Here is a 19,025-nt window from a genome sequence, read left to right as displayed (position 1 = left end):
TGCAGTGAGCTGAGATCATGCCACTGCACTCCAGCCTGGGTGACAGTCAGACTCTGTCTCAAAAAAAAAAAAAAAAAGATTAGCGGCATCAAGTGTGAACTTACACATCAACATATCAAAAAATAGCTGTGTAGGGATGAAACAGTAGAAATAGAGAGGGGACAGGATGAAGGGAATTTGCCCCATAAATATCATAATTTATTTTTAAATGAATCATTAAAAAGTTCAACATGTAGAATTTTTCTTTAAAACCAACTTAAATAGAAATCAGTACTGTACTGTAAATCAAGAGACAGCTGATTGGAATGTTGAAACTAACAAAAATAGATAAATTCCTGTTCTCATAGATCCTGCATTCTGTTGAAAAGGAGCACATTGGGGAATCTTCCTATGCATTAAAAAAATTAAAACAATTAATAGTATTTCCAAATGATTGTATTACTTAACTCTTTGGTTATTTAAACAGCCTAAGATGGAACTAGCTTCATGATATAGGAAATGAATGGGGGGTAATACTACCTCCCAATTTATAATGTGAAGATTTCAGTATAAATAATGGTATCATTGGGTTCATTGAAATGTCTTTTTTTTTTTTTTTTCACTCATCTGTGTCTTACTGTTTTAAAGTGTCTCAAAATTTGGGCTGTCTACTCTCCACACAGAGTTGCAGACCAGTCAAATGCTTTTATATTACTTATTTCTTACAGAAAACAATGTCCAGAACTATCTGCACAACTTCCAGCCCCTGCACTAGAACCCGGCGGTCTAGTCATTCAAATGGTTATGAGTCCGAGAGCACACCTGGTGTATGCAATGACCAGGAAGCAAAGCGGAGTACAGCTCTGCAACTCTTTATTTGTAATTCTTGGAGCCAGAAGTGTTTTGACTTCAGTATCTTGTAGTTTTTAGAGAACTGCAGTACCTATACTACATATTAAGTAATCCCCCTTTTGGGATCTGGAGCAGCATCCTCTAATCAAGCATATTACTATTTCTGCACTGTATCAAGTGACATTAAGTATCAAGTCAGTATATGCTAAGTTTTGCTGTCAAGTGAGTTGCCACATGCTTAAGGATAATCTTTGTATTTTCAGAGCTTTACGGAGTTTAGAACTGCCGATAAGGGATTGCCAACCTGGTGACTTTTCTAGAAAGAGACAGGAGTATTTTGACTCTTTTATTTTCTTGAAATTGTGATTCTATGCTGACATCAAATTATAACTTTTTGGCCTTATGTGGTATATCATGAGGCAAATTTTTCACTAATATTTAAGTATTTTTAAGAAGGGAAAAAAATAGCAAGAAACGGTTTTTCTAAACAAATAAGTTTTCCTTCAGTACAGATATGGAAAGTATATAGCAATCTTGTTTTATATTGTTCAAGAGCAAAGCCAATCTGTTATTCCTGTTTGTTCCCTGAGAAGGAAAATCTGTTCCTTGGGGGCTTGGCTCTTGTTGAGGTATTTTCTGAGAATTCCATTGTCTCCCCTCCCGTTATATTTTGGCATTTAGAATAATTTTAAGACAGTTTTTATTTTGTATTGTGTAATATTACCACTTTCCCCATTGGGCAACTAAGGTGTTTTTATTATTTGTTTTTGTTTTAAATATGAACTCTGTTAAAATGTTTGAAATTCACCAAACCTGTTGTTACTATTTAGAAGCCGGAGGAGCCAACTAAAGGTAATTCACTGTTGATTCCCCCTTCCTTTAGCAATTTTACGATAGTATGTTTCAGCAAGTTCCTCTAACTTGAACTGAGGACACCAAAGTGACAATGGTAGAAGTGTTTTGCTACTGAAATCATCTGAAAAGCAGTGCATTTCAGCCATTAGTTGAACATTTTCTCATTTTCTTAATTTTTCAGATAATTGTAGAATTCACCATTTTCTGGTTAACAGTCTGAAGTACTTATAAATGCTATTAAATATTTTGCTTTCTAATGCTTGATGAAACTGAGAGAAAAACTGTCATTTTTTTAATAGTGCTTTCATGAGTACTGTATCTCCTATTGGAAAATATCCTCTTTCTTCAGGAGAGCAGGTGTGGTTTTGTTGAGTTGCTTTCTTGTGAGAATGGGACAGAAATTTAATAATTCACCATAAAATTCACATAGTGATGCTTAGAAGAGCAGAGAGTGCTGTAAACTCTAGATAAATTGCTCTCATTTCAGGAATTTCCAATTAGTGTAAGTATTAGCATGCATATGTTGAACTCAGAATTTCCGAACAGGCATATTCTGTATAAATCTGTACAATGACAATACTGTATTCATTTTTTGTTAGAACTATGATAGCAGTCTACTTTACCATATTGTCATTTTCACACTTACATTTTGAGACATGGAAATGTAACAGATTGTACTTTATTGCCATCAGTTATTTGCTGATGAAGATTGAAAGGGGAAAGATGATATCGATCAGAAAGAAAACTCATTAAATTTAAATATGTAAGGTAACCTGAAATAAAATGCACAGAAATTGCTTGTTTTGAAATGTATAAGTAGGTTGGGAAGAGGAACTGGGTTTAATACCCCAGGAGAATAGCAAAGGAAAATGCTAAATCTTGTGCAATAGGGTCAAATGATTTTTTATTTTTATTTTTTGCTCATAGTATACCTAGTCACAGTGAATTCTAGGTATGCTAAATTAAATAAAGGAATGCTTAAAATTACTATGAATGTTTGAAAAGAAGTAGTGCTTCGTTATATTAAATCACAGTCTTTGGTATCTGGAACTTTGAATGAATGGATCAATTAAGGCTAGGATAATTTTCTGGATAGTAGTCTGTACTTATTTACATTTTATAATTTACCATTTTGGCTTCAATTCATTAGTGTTGGCGTTTTCATTGGGACACGATATATGGCTTTGGCATCAGATAAACCTGGCTTTGAATTTTAGCTTCTGCCATTTACTAGGTGTAATTTGCTTGGACAAATTGCTTGAATTTGCTGTGCTTCATTTGTTTCATTGAAAAACATGGCTTAAAAAAAAATCACCAGAGCAGGGTAATTATGAGGATTGAGTAAGATTGTATAAGTAATTATAAATTGTGGCCATAATTTCTCAGGTTTAAAAAACACTTCTTACCTGTGAATTGTTAAGAATTAATTCATTTGGAATTTCTGTGTCCCTTTTCAATTGATCTACGACTAAGTTCTTCACTATAAAGTAGGTAGGATGTGGGGTCTCTCTATTCTGCCTAAGTGGCTTATGGTTTGAGAACAAATTGAGAACCTATTTCTTATGTAGAATTGAAAAACTGAGGAGACTTGGGGAAAAGTTGGATTTTGGAATTACCTTGGGAATACTTTCATAAATCAAGTATGTGTGGGTTTCTCCTGTACTTGCCCATTTTCTGATTTAGTAAGTCAGCGGTGGGCCCCAATATATGTACAAGTAATTCTCCTCTCATGCATTTTTTCTTGATTTGGGTTGTTTTTAATATAGTGATATCAAACTAGTTTTACACTGTTAAGTAGTGATTTAAAACTGATGTGTAGGCAAAAAACCCAGCCTGTCACCTTGCTTGAGTGGCTTAGTGTTTTGCTTATCGTTATAGATTTGTTTCTTATACCTAGAATGTAAACTTCATGTGAACAGGAGATTTTGTTGGAGTAGTTCATTGCTGCCTGTCCAATGCCTAGAAAGATGCTGGGCAAATAACAAAAGTGCTGCAAGTATTATTTGTTGGGGAACAAGTGTATGTATAAATAACACTGGGTTTAAAGGTAGTGAAGGATATGTTAGAAATGTTAAATGGTTGTGCTAGTAGAGGTAGGGAAAAAAATACCAATATCTTTGAGCAGATGTAAGTCGAGTAAAGTTTTGAGTTTTATGGCTCTCTAAACCTTTATAGCCATTAAAAACAGGACCTTTGGAAAGAATCATGCAATTTGGTTTAAACAGAGTCATCTTGTTGAGGCAAATGGTCCTAAAATCCAGCTGAGATAAGGGTTATCCCTACAGGGATCTCATCTTCAGGTGAGGGAGGAGGTAGCCTCTGTTTTAAATATTTTTAAAATTCTATTTTAATTTGTAGGCTTTTAAGCTATATTTTGTACATTTTTTTTTTAGTCATTACTCTAGGAAACAGTATATATATATCCTTAACTTTTCATGTGCTACTTAGAGTCGATATTGTATCACCTCACAAAAGATACAGAAACATTGCATAGTGTAGATCCATTTTGGTCACTAATTCTGTATACTATACATACATATACTCTGGCTACATATATTATAACCCCTTAAGACATAATTTTTGCTGTAATGAGTCCTATGTATTTTAGATAAATTAAAATAAAACAGTATTTTGTATTTCCTGAGAAAGGTATCATTTACAGTGTTCTTCATTTCTTTCTGAAAAACAGTTTCTATCTAGTATCATTTCCCTTTAGCTTGAAGAACTTATTTTAGCATTTTTTGTAGTGCAGGTTTGCTGGTAATAAGTTCTCTTAGTTTCTCTTAGTTGTTTTTGTTTAATCAGTAAATGTGTTCATTTTGTCTTCCTTTAAAGAGTGCTTTTTCTGGAATTCTAGGTTAACTGTTTTTTATCTTTTAACACTTTTAAAAATTGTTTCACTATTTTCAAGTCTCTCTCGTTTCTTTTTCAAATTTTTTAATATAAAAATATATAGAGATGTAATTTACCATCTTTACCATGTTTAAGTGTACAGTTCAGTGGTAATAAAAACATTTATACTCCTTTTATTTCCTTCATCCTCCACACCCCACTCCCCTTTCCGGCCTCTGATAATCACCAGTCTGCTTTATCTTCATGAGATCCAGTAAGTTTTTAGCTTCATATAAGTGAGAACATGGTCTATTTAGTTTCTGATGAGAAGTCAGCAGTAATTTGAATTGTTATTTCCTTGTATATAATATGTTGTTTTTTTCTTTTCTGCTCTCAAGATTTTTCTCTTATCTTTGGCTTTTAACTATTAACCATTCTGTTAAGCGTATTCAGTGAATTTTTTATTTCATATATTTTTCAGTTTTAGAATTTGTTTGGTTCTATTTTATCGTTTCTCTTGGCTGAAATTTCCCAGACATATTTTTCTTTGCATCGTTCCATATGTTTTAAAAACCATGCTTTAAAAACCTTGTATACTAATTCCAGGATCTGGGTCATCTCAGCATTGATCTGTTTTGATTGTCTTTCCCCTTAAGATTGGGCCACATTTTTAAAATGTTATTTTTAATTGTCTCCTGAATATTGTTATTTTTATGTTACAGAGATTCTGGTTTCCTTACATTCCTCTAAGGAGTGGTAACTTTTTAGGGAGTTAACTTGGTTGGACTTAAATTGCAAACTCTAGTCTCTTTAGCAACAGTTCAAATCTTAGTTCAGTTCTTGGCAGGAATCTGTATTGTACATGTGTTGGTTCAGAGATAGAGATGTGGGAACAATTTATACCCAGCATATGGGGTTCCCCTCCACTGACTGTCTTCCCTCCTGGAGTCCCCCCTCAGTTTCCAGCAGCTGTGGTTGTCTCAGACTCTGCTTTTCATCAGTTTTAGCCACCCTTGTGTGGTACAGACTGCAGCTTGCCCTCAGACTAAAGCTATATTAAATGGGATAACTCACTCATATTACTCCTTTCTCAGGGCATCTACTCTCCTCTAGACTGAGCCTGCTTTTGTTCATTCTCCAGTGCCTTCAGGTGGATGTTGTATGTTTTGTCAGGAGTTTATGGTTGTTATCGGTGAAAGGATTGGGTTCAGTAGGAACTTCCTAGCCATTTCAGAAATGGAAGTTCAGTTACGGTTTTTAAAAACTTGTTCAGAAGTGCCACATAAACTACCCAGTGTGGCCCTGGGAATCAAAACACCCTTATTATTTAAGTTCTTAGGGGAAAATAGTGTAATTTTTCTAGATATGAAACTTTCTAATCTCGAACCTCTCCCCTTTGAAGCACGTTTTTTATTTGACTTTTCATAACATAGGCTTATTAAGATAGTAACTCTTGCATGGTATCAGAATAGACGGTTAAAGTTAGAGGTACATGCCTCTCCTCTCTGCTACTGTCACAAAGTCTGATTTTATGAAGTGTTTTACATAACTTATTTTGGATTTTCTCAATTATTTATCCAAGGTATAGCATCCAGTAGGAAAAGTTACTCTGAAACTAAGTTCAAACAATAATGTCACAGTTGTGGGCATAATAAGGTCCTAGATAGGCTAGTCTGTGGGCATTAGGATTTAGGACCCAGAGTAATCTTTTTTGGTTGTTGTTGTTGTTTTTTGTTTTGTTTTTTTTTTTTGGGATGGAGTCTTGCTCTGTCACCCAGGCTGGAGTGCAGTGGCGCAATCTCGGCTTAATGTAAGCTCCGCCTCCCTGGTTCGTGCCATTCTCCTGCCTCAGCTTCCTGAGTAGCTGGGACTACAGGCACCCGCCACTAAGCCTGGCTAATTTTTTGTATTTTTTTTAGTAGAGATGGGGTTTCACCATGTTACCCAGGATGATGTCGATCTCCTGGCCTCGTGATCCACCCGCCTTGGCCTCCCAAATTGCTGATACACTTTAAAAAGATACATAAAGAAAAGATTTGGGAACAACTTGCCAGCCAAAAACAAGGTTGAGCTTTCTAAACAACTGCAACTAATTGAAGAAAGAGCCTATTAATAAGCATATTATGTAAAGTTACTCACATTTGTCTATTTAACTATAGGCCTCGTACATAAGCAGTGATGTGCTTTAGATTGCAGTTATATTTTATAGATTGATAAGTTTGCCTTTACTAACCGTGACACCATGCCAACCATGGTAATAGAAACATTTCTTGACTTAGTAATTTGTATACATCCCCATCTGCATTAAATGATAGCAGCTCTGTCTCACTTTATAATATCAAGACTATTTGTATATGTGTGCTGGTGAAAGGAATACTTAACAGGGTGTCCTTATTGTAGGTTTCCAGTTGTACGTCTAACTGGTATTATAATTTAATTATTATAATTATATTTGAAATGGCTTATCTGACTTTCAGTGTTCTCTTTTAAAAGAAAGAATTGGACCAGATAATCTGTTATACCCCTTCTGACACTCAAATTAATTTTTTTCCAGTTGTATTCAGTTATTTTGGTACTAAGCACATTGCGTTCTCTGTATCTTTTAATCCTTTTATTTTGTTTTCTATTTTATTTTTGGGATTTCATTGCCTTATACTATAAACCATTTAGAGATGTACTTCCAATAAAATACTTGAATGCAAGTTCTTTGTGAACATAAGTATCAATTGAGCATCTTGCACAAAATTACTAAAATTTACTTAGAATATTAAAAGACATCTGAAAATTTTAGATTTAATGCTGATGACTAGGTTTATTCTGAGCCAAATACTTAGTTCTCCTATGTGCATATATCTGAAGCTTTGTGCCATTAATGGATCACATTGAGACATAATTATTGTAGTTTAGCACCTTAAATTTCTATGTGGATTATATTTATTTCTTAATGATCATTATTGCAAGGATATTGGGTATTTCATTCTTAGTCTATATAGAAACATTGGATTTTTATACTCAGTTTTTATAGAGTTTCCCTTCTGTCATTGTTTCCTCAGTTTTTTAAAAAATAATACCACACTGCTATTTTATGATGTAAGTATATATTTCCCTCACTGTGAGAACATTTTTAATAAAATTATAGGACATCTCTTTTTCAATTAACTTTTGTTCCCCTTAGTCCTTAGAATAAAACCTATTTGCTCTCTTGTTCATGGATTTTTTTTCTACTTATATGTGTTAGGTATACATTATTATGTGTAACTACTTAAGGATTTTTAAATTATTTAGTTATTATATTTGTTTTATAGATTTAGAAAAATAAGGCGGTCAAATGTACATTGTGTAGAAAAAAAATCATCATTTTACACACTTTATTAGTGTTAACAAAGCTTTCCTTGGTATATTTTGTAGGTGATGTTTGCAGACAGAAAAAGCAAACTGTCAAGGAATTCAGAGCATTGAGTACTTGTTCTTTGGACCAGTTTGAGGAGTCTTTGATTTATTGGACCAACTGGCAACAGAAAATGAAAAGTAGTGTGGCACAGATAAAAGTAAGTGTTTGAAACTTAAAACAGAGGATGTAAACTTATAGTCAATTACCTATTATTTAAATATAAATGCATTTATGTAATTAGGACATTAGAGCCAGACAGTAGAGTGGCACTTAGATGGATGCAAAAGCAATTGCAGTTTTTGCAGTTTTAAAAACCACAATTACTTTTTGCACCAACCTAATACATCCATCTAACTTAAACAATTTTCAATGCAGATACTTAGCTCTGTGTAAGTATTAGTGTGCATGAGGGCAGTTGAGAGAACATACAAGAGTGTGTGTACATGTGTGTGTGTGCATGTGTGTGTGTACACATGGATGCATGCATCAGGGCCTGCATATATGTTGTGAGTGATCACATGTAAAAGAAAAACAAGTGACAAACAGTGCAGGGAAATTTCTGCGTATCTGTTTACAATGTGAGCCTCTTTTTGTGTATTTCTTATGAATAGATGGTCTCTTTATTCTGTGCTGTACTTTAGACAGTGTGCGTTCATTTATCTAACAAATGCATATTGAGTTTTAGTGATTGTTCTAAGAACTTTGAACAAAATAGTGTTATATGTGTTATATGTTATATTGATCGTTATATGTTATAGTGATTGTTCTAAGAACTTTGAACAAAATAGTGAATAAAACAAATACTTGTTTTCGTGGAGTTTACATTATAGTTGTTGTAGGGAGGAGACAAATTATAAACTTGATAAGTTATATAGTATGTTAGCATGTTAAGTAATAGAATTGTCCTGTGGAGAAAAGAAGTAGAATAGGGTAGGGGGATTCAACATTGAGGGGCTGCAGTTTTAATAGAGGAGTAAGTAGAGCCCATTGAAAAGATAGCCATTTGAGCAGAGACTTGAAAATGTGAGAGTTAACTATGCCGCTATCTGGGGGAAAGAGTGTGCCTGGCAAAAGGAACAGCAAAGACAAAGAATCTAGAGTGGAGCAGGTATCAGAAGGGGAGAATTGTAGCAGGTGAGGTCAGGGCAGTAAAAGGGACCAGTAATTCCATCTGCTTTCAAAACTGTTCTGCCTGTGAGTGGACTTGGCAGGAGAGCAAACTACTCAACTTCCTTCTCTTTCCAGTTGCATGGATTTAAAACCAGGACATCACTTTTTGGGCCGTGGAATCAGTAAAGGGGGAACTGTATTTTTATTTGGTTATAAATATAGGCACTCCTCCCCTCCTCTCCTCTTACAGCTGTGCACACCTAAAGTTCCTTCTTTAATGAGAAGCAATAGATTGCAAGCTCCTTGACAGTAGGCCCTGTGGTAGGTGCTTATTAAGCTGAACTGATAGACTTTTAGAGTACGGCAGCCTCTGCTGCAATCTTTTCCAACCTCTGTCAAGTGTGAGAAGACACCCACCTCCCTGCTGGGTAGACATCCAGCCTTTGCTTGCATATCTCTTTTGGCACAGGGCTCACAGTTTCCTAAGGTAGTTCCATCTGTCAGTAACCCTTGTATATTGTTCTGAAATCAGCTTTTTGGGGGCTTGTACTCATTGGTCCATTGTTACTTAAACAGTTAATTTATTGAGGACCTAGTAGGTGGCAGGTTCTGTGTTAGGAGCTGGGGACATAAAGAAAGGAGACCTTGTGCAGAACTGGCTCTTGACAGAGCCGTGTTAGACAAGAGCACTCAGATCTTTACACTAATGCCTTTTACTCAAAGGGAGAAATGTTTAGCCTTTCTCAGACTCCTCTTTTGGTTCCTCTTAGCCTCTGCTTCTCCACGCTTCCCTCTTGTGGCCCAGATGGGTCTCCTGTGGCATTTTCTCCCCCAGCCTGTGAGTGGGTGACTTCATTTAGCATGCCCTTGACACTTAGTGTCTTGGTTCTCCCTGCCAGCTCTCTTTGGTCTGCTTCCATTTCTCTCCTTTGTGTTAGCCACAGTGGGTCCACTAGCTGGGTTGATGCTCATTCTTTCTTTAGGTGAAGCTCAGCTCTTCCTTTGATGTTCTGAGGACTCACCTGTTAGGTTCATAAGGCTTCAACTGAGAATCCCCTGTTTTTGCCTTGAACCTTACTGGAGCTTCCTTAGCAAGCTCCCTACCTCTTCCAGCCCCTCCTCCCTCTTTCTCTTAAAGTCTAATGGATCCTGAAAGCCACTGGACTCAGGCTTCTTGTTCCCCTTGTCTCCTTATACTGCTCTCTCTGCGTTGTTGGAGACTATGAGTTACTGCATGATGTCATCATATTTGTTTTGCTTCATGAACAATTTATAAACATTTTAAAGGTAATTCTGACTGTATAGTATTTTCAACTACTGCACTGACTTACAATCTAAACTCTGTGATAAAAGAAATGGGAAATTCAAGTTCTTAATATTTGATTCATACCCAAAAGTGATTTTTAACTTGGTGAAATCCTATTCATCTACCAAAGCCAAATTCAAGTCCCGGTTTTCCCACTTTCATCCCTTAGCACTCTATGCTACAGTGATTGTTTCCTACTCAAGATCTCCTTTTAGCACTTAGTATGTGTGCCAGTCATTTGTTACTTGATCATATTTATGAAATCCTTCTTCTTCACAACTTCAATATTTTTGGTCTCTTCCTCTTGCTCACAACAGATGTTGCGGAGATGTGTTAAAAATCATTAGCACAGAATTGGGGCCTTCTCCTTAATGTAATCAAAATAATTTTTTTGACTTGTAAAAGAAAAAGGAGGTAATGCAGTTTTATTGTTCTCTGTCTTCTCCCCTCTCCTCTCCCCCGCCACCCCCCGCCACCTTCTTCTGCCTCTCTCTCTCTCTCTCTGTCTCTCTGTCTTACTCACTCTCCTTTTGGGGAACATATAATCTGATGTGTTTAATTATGGAAATTTTTATAAGCCTCTCTGTCTCCTACAAGACCATAAGCTCCTTGGCCTTTCTTATCTATTGTAACCTTCAGAATGTCTACACAGGAAGGGCTATGTTTTGTAATAAATGATCAGTATAAATACTGTATTTTATGTTACTGTTGAATTTAATGAATCTCATGCTGTTTATTTGACCTAAGAGCTTTATGTGAAGTTTTATGGAAACCTATGTCATATATATTGAACAATTCTATTTCACGGTGTTGCTAAGTGAAATAAGTTTTAAAACTTTCTTATATTAGACACAGAATTTTAAAATGGTTGAATTTAGTGCAGAGTAACAGCTAAACTATGGTTACTTTAAATCATCAATTTGATTACATGCTTATTCACCTATATAGATTAGGTAGTGGATACTATTCAAAAAATTCAATAGTTAATGAGACTATTTTGCATTGTACTTGTGATTATGTTAGACTCAAACTGCTATTAATTAGATAGTCATAAAATCAGAGGAAGTTGGATCTTATATTTCTACTCAGAATAATTTTCTATTTTAAAATATATCCATTCTGCATTAAGGAGGCAAGCACGTAAGTTTGCAGAATAGTTACTCATTGTTTGATTTAGTTTATCTTAGATTTCAAGATTAAGGTATGTTAAATGCTATTTTTCTTTACAGTATGGTTAATTAAAATTATTTTAATTCTTAAAGGCTTGTCAGTATTTGAATGTTGACCAGTTATATAAAAAATTTTACCTATATACAGAGGTAAACATTTTGGTTCCTTAATGTATTTGGATTTTTTAATTAGGATATAGTCTCAAACTGGATGGTTTACATCTCTGTCTCATGTCAATCTCATGTTACATGAAGTTACTTATTTGTATATTGATAGGAGATAGGAGGTACAAATCTTTTTTCAAAAGATTTGGAATAGTGCTTATACCCTAAAGTAATGTTGTTCGATTCCCTAGAACCTACCACAGTATAATACATATCAGACACTCAATTGATGTTTGTTGAAAACAAAAACGAATTTTTTAAAATTTTTTATTTTATTTTTATTTTTTTGAGAGACAGAGTCTCGCTGTCTCACTCTGTTGCCCAGACTGGAGTGCAGTGGCGCGATCTTGGCTCACTACAAGCTCTGCCTCCTGGATTCATGCCATTTTCCTGCCTCAACCTTCTGAGTAGCTGGGACTACAGGTGCCCGCCACCACGTCTGGCTAATTTTTTTGTATTTTTTAGTAGAGATGGTATTTCACCGTGTTAGCCAGGATGGTCTCGATCTCTTGACCTCATGATCCGCCCACCTCGGCCTCCCAAAATGCTGGGATTGCAGGCATGAGCCACTGCGCCCGGCCAAAAATGAACTTTTATAAACATGTTAGAGTCAGTTTCTTCCCGCTATTTTACCCGGTACTGAACTTGTGGTTTTCATAAGCCAACGGAGATAGGAGGTAAGTACAATATCGTGGCTGAGGCAAGAAGATCACTTGAGCCTGGGTGATTGAGTCTGCAGTGAGCCGTGATTGTGCCACTACACTCCAGCCTGGGCAACAGAGCGAGACCCTGTCTCAAAAAATAATAATAATAAAAATTACAACTTACTACATAGAAGTAAAATATAAACTAGGTGTCATCAAAAATTTGAGAATTATCTTTTTCTACTTTGAATTGTTTTGGCTAGAAAGAAGTATTTGGTCCAGCAAAGGCATAAGAATGATACAATTAATTTTAGGGACTCCGTGGAAAGGATCGGGGAGGGTAGCGGTGGCGATTAGGGATAAAAGGTTACACATTGGGGTACAGTGTACATTATTCATGTGATGGGTGCAGCACAGTCTCAGAAATCACCACTAAAGAACTTAACCGTGTAACCAGACGCCACCTGTTCCCCATAAAACTATTGAAATAAAAAATAAAATAAAAAGAAATAAAAAATAAAAAGAAATAGAAAAAAAAAAAGAAGTATTTGGTCCATAATGAAAACAGGTGCCTGCCACAGACAAGCCCATCTGGGATGGTCTGAAAATTTCGTTTTATCTTACAGATTGTTTAGGTTACATGAATTATTTTTAATGATTTAAAAAATGTTTTGATATAATTTCTAAAGTACTTCCAACTTTCTAAGCCATGTGTTTCAGTCTATGTTTTTTAACATAAATAATTTTTGGAATGTTTTCTCCTTTTTTTTCCTCTTTTAAAGCCTTCTTCTGGTCATGACAGAAGGGAAAACCTTAATTCATATCAGAAGAACTCCTCTCCAGAAGACAGGTAAATAGTTTAATGTGCTCTGAATGCAATGTAAATTTTTTTTTTTTGAGATGGAGTCTCGCTGTGCTGCACAGGCTGGAGTGCAGTGGTGCACGGTCTCTGCTCACTGCAAGCTCCGCCTCCTGGGTTCACGCCATTCTCCTGCCTTAGCCTCCCAAGTAGCTGGGACTACAGGTGCCCGCCTCCACGCCCAGCTAATTTTTTGTACTTTTTTTAGTAGAGACGGGGTTTCACCATGTTAGCCAGGATGGTCTCGATCTCCTGACCTCGTGATCCGCCTGCCTCGGCGGCAATGTAAATTTTTATAGTAAGGTTTATGTAATAATTTAGCTCTTAGATTTCTGATTTTAGGGTGGATAACTTCTTTTTGATGGTTTTATAGTCAATATTACTTGAATGGGCTGTAGGAGAAATCATCCTTAAATGACTCTTCTAAGGGTTTCTAGTAAATAATTACAGATATTATGTAATTTTTATATGAAAGGGAGTAATTTTTAATGTTTCAAATACTAATGGAATGAAAGTGTAAAATGGAAATCTGAGTTGAAATTACACTATTTAGAAGTGCTGCTTTTGCTACTGTCAGTATTATCCCTTACGTGTACATAGCTCTGTATTGTCTTTAAAATGTTTTTATATAGATTATATCAGGGGTCCCCAACTCCCAGAGCCATGGACCAGGCCACACAGCAAGAGGTGAGCAGCAGGCCTGCCAGCATTCCTGCCTGAGCTCCACCTCCTGTCAGATCACCTGTGGCATTCCATTCTCATAAGAGCACAAACCCTATTGTGAACTGCGCATGCGAGGGATCTAGGTTGTGTGTTCCTTATTAGAATCTAATGCCTGATGATCTGAGGTGGAGCAGTTTCATCCTGAAACCATCCCCTCACCCGCCACCATCTGTGGAAAAATTGTCTTCCACAAAACTGGTCCCCGGTGCCAAAAAGGTTTGAGACTGCTGGATTATATCATATTATAATTATGTTAAGATCAGCGATCCAAAAATGTTACCATTAATGTTCATTATGAATTCATATTAGCATTATAATTATCTCATTTATGATCATTGAGAGACCATTAAGCATATGGTCTATTAAAAATAATGACTGTAAAAGTATTTTTTTATGCCCATTAAAAATAATTTATGAAGGAAGAAGCACCCTTCAGACTTTCTTTCAGTTGTCTAAGCTTTCTTACTCCATATGTACTTTGTTATTCTACTCTGCTAAATATCTCTAAAAACTTTGCTTTGTGAACATCAAGTTAATTGTCCTGATTCATGATTACTTACTACCTTTCACCAACTGACTACTCCCTATATATTAAAAAAGATAATAATAATAACTCTTTACACACAGACACATACACACACAGGTATATGTGTATATAACTTAATTGTAGATGTGTATATAAAATATGGATTATGTTACTATATATCTATTATGTATATGTTTAACTTCTCTTAAGGTTTTCTGATTTTATTGACTTTTAAGATTCAAATAATAGATCTGATGCTATCCATCCTTGTTTGCTAATAATTTCAATCCATTCTCATTGCTATCCAATAATGCATTTTAAAATTAACAGCTGATGAATATGATCTTTTGGTATGGAATTAAACTGATCCTTATGGAGGCCAACCAGTGACATTGGTCTCATACATTCAGTATTTTGATAAACAAGCCAACTAAGCAAAAGCAGTCATTTTTGGATAGTCTTTTTCATGCTAACTATATATGATATCCAGATATATGTCTCCTACTAAGAACAAAGTGAATCAGGATAATTCACTAAACAAATAAGTTTGGTTAAGTGAATCCTAGGAGTTGTTTTGCTGTGTACAAACTGAAAGCTTTTGTAATTCTGATGGAATGAATGGGTGTTAGCAAAATGAGCTGTTAAGAACAGTTTGACAAGATGTTGTTCAGTCAGAGAGTTGCTTTGCCCTTACCAATATATGACTTTCCTAAATATTTATAACATAGTTGTTTTTAATTTGCAACTTGGTTTTCTTATTTTGTGTTAGATATGCAGAACAAGAAAGATCCCCCCGGGATAGAGATTACTTTGATTACAGCAGATCAGACTATGAGCATTCAAGAAGAGGACATTCTTATGATAGTAGCATGGAGTCACGGTTAGTGTTGGGAATGTCTAACTTGTAGATAATTATATTTGTTTAAACTTTCTTTATGCTATATTTATAATAAAACCAAAAAAAATAGTAGCCAATATTAATTGGATGTTCTTAGGTGCCAGGCTTTCTAATAAGGCTTCATGTGAATTAACTTGTTATTGCAGCAAATATGTGAAGTAGATACTATTATGTCTGCTTTACAACTGAAGAAACTGAGGCCTAGAGAAGTTTAGTAATTCGTTCATGTTGTGAAACATAATAGTGGCAAGCCCAAGTCTGTCTGACTCTAAAGCCCAAGCTCAGTCATTATATTGTACTGCAAGAGGGGTTAGCTTATGTGATTTTTTGAGATTTTTTTACTAAATGAAAGAAATTGATATTGTATGATATAGAGTGGTCTAAAGTTCCTTTCCTGCATAATGGCAGAGGGACATTGAGACTAAAGTTTCCAATTTGTAGTTTTTTTCTACATGTAAAGGATTCTTACTTGAGCTTTAGAGAACTTGGTTACCCACCTTTCCTCTGGCTAACAAGACTTACAAGATTTACTTGGTTGAGAAATGGGCAGGGGAACTGAATGGAAGGCAGATAGCAAGAAACATTGGAATGAGAGTGTTTGGAAACTCTTAGGGGTAATATTTAAGAAGAGTCAGACATTAAGTGCCATTCACATTTCATTGAAAACTTGGCAGAGTATTATAACCCCTTGTTATTGATTTGTATTTATTTTCAATTCTTTTTCTCTCTTGTAGAAATTAGTAATAGTTTTTACAATGAGAATACATTGGTCCCCACTTATCCATGGGGAATGTGTTCCAGGACGCCAGTGGATGCCTGAAACTGCGGATAATACCTGAACCATATATATACTATGTTTTTTCCAATACATACATACTTATGATAAAGTTTAATTTATAAATTAGGCATAGTGAAAGATTAACAACAGTAACTAATACTAAAATAGAACAATTATAAGAATATACTCTAATAAAAATTATGTGAATGTGGTCTCCCTCTCTCAAAATATCTTATTGTACTGTAGTCACTTATTTTTGGACTGTTGGTTAACCACTGGTAGCGGAAGCCTTGGAAAGTGAAACCACAGGTAAGGGGTGACTACTGTGTTAGAAAGATGTCGGCGTTTTAAACATTCCCTTTAAAACTTCACTAAAGGGCCTCTGTGTTTGCTCAGAAGAAAGTATAATGCAATTAAAAGTTACTTAGTACCTGTGGGGAGAGACTCTCCAGGTAGAAGTAATGGTAGTCTCAAAGAAAGTAGTGAGACAGATACTTGAGATGCTCAATATAGGGAAGAGATGTTAACTAGAATTCTGCAGATGGACATACTCTCAAGTACTTAAAACAGAAGTCACTATATGGGTAGTATTCCCTTAACTTGCATGTATCTTAGCTTAGGAGAGAAGTAGTGATGCAGACAATTTCTAGGTCATTTGAAATTGACTTTAGAATGTCTATATTTTAGACTTTTTAATGAGGCAGTGTTGCATAGTAGAAAGAGAATAGTCTCCATGTACATGCAGATTAGAGTTCAAGTTTTAGTTACTAGTTATGGAAATTTGGTGACATTTCTTAACAGATTTCTTCTGAGCCTCAGTTTCCTCATCTATAAGATGATGATGATGTGCATCTTGTCTGGTTGTTTAGGTTTAAAAATAGTATCTGTCCTACTACCATGTCTGAACATAGTAGATACTAAAAAAAATTTTAACTTATTTAAAATATTAGTTTCTTGAGCATATCAGTTTGAGTAGTGATAAGCGGCGAACCGGTGGGACTTTATATAGAAAACAGTGGAAGAGTTCAGGTGAACTATTGTTGAACATGGTCGATTCTGAATGTATTTCTAATTAATCTTGCAAAATTAACATTATTTTAGTATTTTATAAAGGAACTCTGATTTGTCTCTCTAACAACCATTTTCATTATCCCTTCAAAGACAACTTTCTGCCTTTGTCGTTGTTTTCATAAAACCAGCTTTCTCCTGATTTTCCTGTATTCCCTTATTAGTCATCTAGTTTCCAAAACTTGACTCTCATGTTTTATTGTTCACTAAGATCTATACCTTTTTTGATGTTTCTCAGATATTATCCACCCCTTTACCACCAATATTATATCCCCCACAGGAATTTTGACCAAATTCCTCTGCAGTTTGAAGTTTGGAGCTAAGCACATTCTTTGATATCTACAGCCAAAAATTTCCTTCTCATCACTTTCTAGTATATACCTAATCCTATAATGTCAGATTATATTAACCTTCAAAATCCAGGCTTGTCTACTGCCACCTTAGTGAAAACAACTACTATAACCATAATTGCTAAGCTAAGCTTTTTGCATATTTTCCCAAACACTGTTAAAACTCTTAGAAACTAGATACTATTTTTTCCAATTTACAAATAAGGAAATGGCTTTGAGTTTATTAAATAGCTTACCTGAGGTTGCGTTTAAACATCTGGTAGATGTTGAAACTGGAATTTGAACTCAGTTCTGGCTCCAAAGCCCATGTCTTTTTCACAATCCCTGACTGTACTACTTCAGTATAACTCTATGTTAGGTCTAGTATACGAAAATGAAGTCTCATGTTATCCACACAGTCACACTGTGAAGTCAGCAGGCTAGGTATTATGCAGAACATAAAGGCTAACAGTCCAAAAATGTTTCTGTTTAGACTCTTAGAATATTTTGTTACTTCTGCACTTTACAAACACAATAATGGTAAGGATCTGATTTTCTCAGCCAGCTATCTCTCTTACCTGATATTTCTCAGAAGAATCATAACCAATCTCAGGAAATCCCTGCTGTATCTACTCTCTTGGAACATGTATATTCACAAGAAGAAGCAACTCAGTTGCAAATTAGTGCAGAGAATTTAGAGCATCTGCCTTTGTGACTAATTGAGGTTTATATTTGAAATCACTCTTTCCCCTGTCTGTTCACTCTTGGTATATACAGATTGTGTGTCCTCCCTAGGGGTCATTTAAGTCTCTTATACTTCAGTTTCAAAACTGTTCACTTGACCCAGCAATCTCATTACTGGGTATATACCCAAAAGAATATAAATAATTATATTATAAAGACACATGCATGTGTATATTTATCACAGCGCTGTTCACAATAGCAAAGCCATAGAATCTACCTAAGCGCCCATCAGTGATAGACTGGATAAAGGAATTATGGTACTTATACAGGAATACTATGCAGCCATAAAAAAGAATGAGATTATGTTCTTTGCAGGGACATGGATGGAGCTAGAGGCCATTATCCTTAACTAACACAGGAACTGAAAACCAAATGCCACACGTTCTCATTTATAAGTGGGAGCTAAATTATGAGAACACATTAACACATGGAGAACAACACACACTGGGGCCTTATGGAAGGTGAAGGGAGGGTGGAGGGTGGGAAGAAGAAGAGAATCACAAAAAACAACTAATGAGTACTAGGCTTAATACTTGGGTGACAAAATAATCTATACAACAAACCCCCATGACACAAGACACAAGTTTACCTATGTAATAAACCTGCACTTATACCCCTGAACTTAAAATAAAAGTAAACAAACAGAAAATACCTGTTCCTCCACAGCTACCTGGGAAGATGACTGCTTTTCAATCTCCATGTAGGTTCTATTACTATGTATTTAAAAAGACCATCTCAAACATACCCCTTAGATTTAGCTAAAATCTATCCCATAGTTTCCTGGTAATGCAGTGATA

At 35.4% G+C, this 19,025-nt stretch overlaps 1 protein-coding gene across 1 annotated transcript in view; it reads left to right on the top strand.

The window, feature by feature from the left end:
- The window catches only part of CWC22 (CWC22 spliceosome associated protein homolog), a 63,391-nt gene that overhangs the window by 5,699 nt on the left and 38,667 nt on the right, over positions 1-19,025 (top strand). The window contains exons 2-4 of the mRNA XM_028830903.2: positions 7,927-8,066; positions 13,086-13,153; positions 15,181-15,291. Of these exons, the coding sequence (XP_028686736.1) occupies positions 8,040-8,066; positions 13,086-13,153; positions 15,181-15,291 (206 nt within the window). The 5' untranslated portion in view covers positions 7,927-8,039. The remainder of the gene's footprint in view (positions 1-7,926; positions 8,067-13,085; positions 13,154-15,180; positions 15,292-19,025) is intronic.

This window comes from Macaca mulatta, chromosome 12 (assembly GCF_049350105.2).
Source record: "Macaca mulatta isolate MMU2019108-1 chromosome 12, T2T-MMU8v2.0, whole genome shotgun sequence".
In the NCBI taxonomy this organism is placed as follows: domain Eukaryota; kingdom Metazoa; phylum Chordata; class Mammalia; order Primates; family Cercopithecidae; genus Macaca; species Macaca mulatta.
Note: the sequence above shows the minus strand (reverse complement) of the source record. Positions and strands in the feature narration are given on the sequence as shown.